The following is a 3,427-nucleotide window of genomic DNA, read 5'->3' as shown; positions in this document are numbered from 1 at the left end:
GCCCCAGAGATGGACGCTGAGCCGGCTTCCTAGCCCAGGCGCCCACTTTCCACCCACTGGGCAGGAGCTGGCCTCCCTCGCGGCCGGCCTCCCTCGCCCTCTCCCTCGCCCTCTCCCTGCGTGCAGAGCCCTGGGGGGGACAGGCGACACCCGAGAAGGGAGCTCCTTGGAGACATTTTATTGACTCTTCTCTGGAGGTTCTCGCTGGGCCGGCGGCGGGCACCCCTCCTGGGCATCTGGCGGTGAGGAGTGCGGCGGTGGGCACCTTCCTGGGCCTCTGGCGTTACGCATGCGTCTGCTTGGCCTCGGGGCTCTGCGGGGCCCCCGGGCTGTCCTCGGCGCTCCCCTCCTGCCTCTCGGGCTCCATCAGCAGCAGCTGGCCCTGCACGGGTAGCTGCTCCTCCTCGTCCTCGTCCTCGTCCTCCTCCTCCTCGTCCTCCTCCTCCTCCTCCTCCTCCTCACCCTCTGACGACAGGGAGAAGTTATCCTGGCTCACGCAGGCCACCAGCTTCTTCATGGACGACTCGTGGCCCCGGCTGTGGCCCGTGCCCTGGCCGGTGCCGTGGCCTGTGCTGAGCTTGGCGCATCGGGAACCCATGGTCCACTCTGCCGTCTCTCTGGACTAGGGAGGGAGGCGGCCGGGGGGTGGAGGGGCTGTGAGGCGGACAGAGTGCTGACATCACAAAGGGGCCCTGGAGCCCACCCCCCCCAGCACCCAAGGCAGGGCGGGCAGCTGGGCCGGGGGAGGTCTGTCCAGTGCTACCCGCCCTGTGGGCCTCGTTGGCCTGGACCCTTGCCCTCTTAGCTGAGCGCCAGGGGTGCCGAGAGCTGGGGATCGTGTGCAGACAGGGTCAGGAGAGAGGCTGCCCCTCGGGGCTGGCAATGGGTGGGCTTCCTGACCCGCTGACGTGGCAGTGACTCACGGTGCCTCAAGTCCACCCCCACACTGTGCCCCTTACAGGGCCGGGCTGTGGCTCCGTGGCGGGGCGCGGCGGGGCGGTTCCCAGCACACACAAGACCCCTCCTGACTGTTACAGTGTGTCCTCCAACATCCCGGAAGGTGCGGTCCCAGGTCCCGGTGGACACAGGGGAACTGCCCACTGGTGGTGCCACTCAGGCCCAGCCCCAGTGTCTCACGCAGGGCGGGGTGGCGGGGTGGCGGGGTGGGAGGAGCCAGGACCACCGTGGAGGGGTCCTGCTAGGTCTGGTGCCACGCACCTGTGATGCCAGCTGCGAGGCAGGCTGAGGCAGGAGGACCTCTAGGTCAAGGCCCCCTGGCCTGGTAGGAAGAGGCCCTGGATTTCATCCCCAGCACTGACTTGTCATAATGACCCTCTGAGATGTCCATCTCAATCTGAGAGCCAGCGGCAGCTACTGTGCCACTTGTCTAGGTGGCCTAGTGTCCCTGTCAGAGGTGGCAGAGTTCACACACGTGGAGTGACGGGCAGATGGAGTCCCACCAGAACCGCAGCCCTGGCTCAGCCCTGCTGCGGTCTACCTCACTTGCTGGAGCACACCCGACCTGCCTCCCACCTCGGGCTCTTGCAGCCCTCTGCTGCTCACGTCACCCGGCCACCCCATGTCTGGACCGTGCTCCACAGTGGCCCTTTAGTCGGGTGGACTTCCTGGCTTCAAAGACCCCCAGGGAGGACGGTGCCCCGGGCATCACCCCGACGCCCTGGGCCCTCCTAGGAAGGGCTGTGACCAGCCCAACGGCGGCCTCCCAGATCCGCAAAGGAGACCCTGCAGCCGGGGTTCGCACCAGTCTTTATTCGGCAGGTGACTGCTTGTGGGCTCCTGGGCAGCTCGGGGCTCGGGCGTGCGGCACAGGAGGGGTGTCAGGGCCTCGCGTTCCTGGGGCAGGTGACTCGGCTTCCACGGGGCTTCCGGAAGGGTCACTACTGCCTCCTGCACCTCCTCTTCCTCCTGACTCTTCTGCAGACTTGGGGAAAGAGAAGACGGTTCCTGGACCCCGGGGCTCCTCCCTCCCGGCCTCCCGCCCCGAGCCGCGTCCTCGCGCCTGCCCGGGGGTGCGGGCCTGGGCCAGCGGGTGGGCACGCACCTCGGTAGCAGCGGCAGCACCGCCGCCTGTACCTGCACCTGCAGCGCCTGCGGTGCCTCTGGCAGGACTGGCGGCACCTGTGGATCCGCTGCAGCCTCCGCCGGGAGCAGGGCCTGCGCCTGTACTGGCAGCTTCTCTGTGTCCTGCCGAAGACCTCGGCGGGCTCCTGGGTCAGCCCCTGCTCCTGCTCCTGCTCCCGCTCCTGGTCCTCACATCCCGTGTCCTGCCTGGGCCCCTGCTGCAGACGGTCACCAGGGTTCCTCACGCGGCATCGGACCATGGCGTCTGCGGCTTGGTGGCAGACCCGGGGCGACTGGGCTGAGGCTGCGGCTGGCCGTGGCGGGAGGAGGGCTGGGGCCCGCCTGCTCTTGGTGTTGCTGTTGGTCTGCTCGGGGGGGCTCTCGGGGCCCATATATAAAGGGGGCCCCACTATGACCTGGCGGCCCTGCCCAGCCCCTTCTGTGAGGGCGACTCAGGGCAGGGCCCACCGCCCGGCACACCTGCTGGGATCGGGCCAGGTGGCCTCCTGCCTGGCCTGTAACGTGTGTCCCCTGGAGCCAGAGGACCCTCGGATCCCGAGAGAGCCACGGCTTTTCCTGTCCCGGTCAAGCCTCCGCCGGTCAGGGTTCGTCCACAGGTGCCACTCCTCAGTGTCCTGCTGTGATCTCAGGCTTGAGGTGGCCACTGTTTGCATGACATGACTGCATAATGGCCGCATGCCCGGAGGTGACCGCTCCTCCCCAGCCTCCCTCCCTTGATTTCCAGGAGACCCGCCTCCTCCGTTTCCTTTTCCCTCTCCCACTTGCACATAGTGACCCTTGACCTTCCACATAGTGACCCTTGACCTTCTGAGTCTGACTCATTGACCTGGTGGGTCTCACGTTCCCTCCATTGACCGGCAGGGGACATTCTTTATGGCTGATCTTTATGGCTGAATAAAACTCCACTGTGTACACAGACCATCTTGTCCACTGATGGTCACCCGGCTGGTGCCACATTTGGCTGTTGTGAAATGTGGCTGTTGTGAAATGCGAGTGTCCCTGCCGAGTGTCCCTGCCGAACGCTGACTCTTCAGCGTTGATACCGGGGACGGCTCAGCTGGGTCTTCCGAGGGCCCCCCATACGATTTCCGTAGCAGACGTACTGATTCACACTCCCACCCACCGCGCAGACGTTCACACGTTTATTGGCCATTTGTATTTCTTAAGCCTTTGGGTGGCCCGTTTATTAATTGTGAAGCACCTGCAGAGATCCCCTCCCCCCTGCAGGGGCAGAGCTCTGAGGATCCCGCTGACCAAGTCACTGGCCGCGTCTGGAGCTGGAGTGTCCGCCTGGGAGTCAGGGAGGTCTCCTCCTCCTCCGTGG

At 66.0% G+C, this 3,427-nt stretch overlaps 1 protein-coding gene across 1 annotated transcript; it reads right to left on the bottom strand.

Moving 5' to 3' along the window:
- Positions 1 to 283: 283 nt before the first annotated feature.
- Prm3 (protamine 3) lies at positions 284 to 598 on the bottom strand. The gene has a single exon (XM_026382568.2). The coding sequence runs from the start codon at positions 596 to 598 to the stop codon at positions 284 to 286; it is 315 nt and encodes a 104-aa protein (XP_026238353.2).
- Between the last annotated feature and the right edge of the window lie 2,829 nt (positions 599 to 3,427).

Source organism: Urocitellus parryii, chromosome 9, assembly GCF_045843805.1.
Source record: "Urocitellus parryii isolate mUroPar1 chromosome 9, mUroPar1.hap1, whole genome shotgun sequence".
Classification (NCBI taxonomy): domain Eukaryota; kingdom Metazoa; phylum Chordata; class Mammalia; order Rodentia; family Sciuridae; genus Urocitellus; species Urocitellus parryii.
The sequence above is the reverse complement of the archived record's forward strand: the minus strand, read 5'-3'. Positions and strand labels throughout refer to the sequence as shown.

Bases quoted from the DNA above. Each gene is read 5' to 3' on its own strand.
- Prm3 (XM_026382568.2), bottom strand. From the start codon at position 598: ATGGGTTCCCGATGCGCCAAGCTCAGCACAGGCCACGGCACCGGCCAG.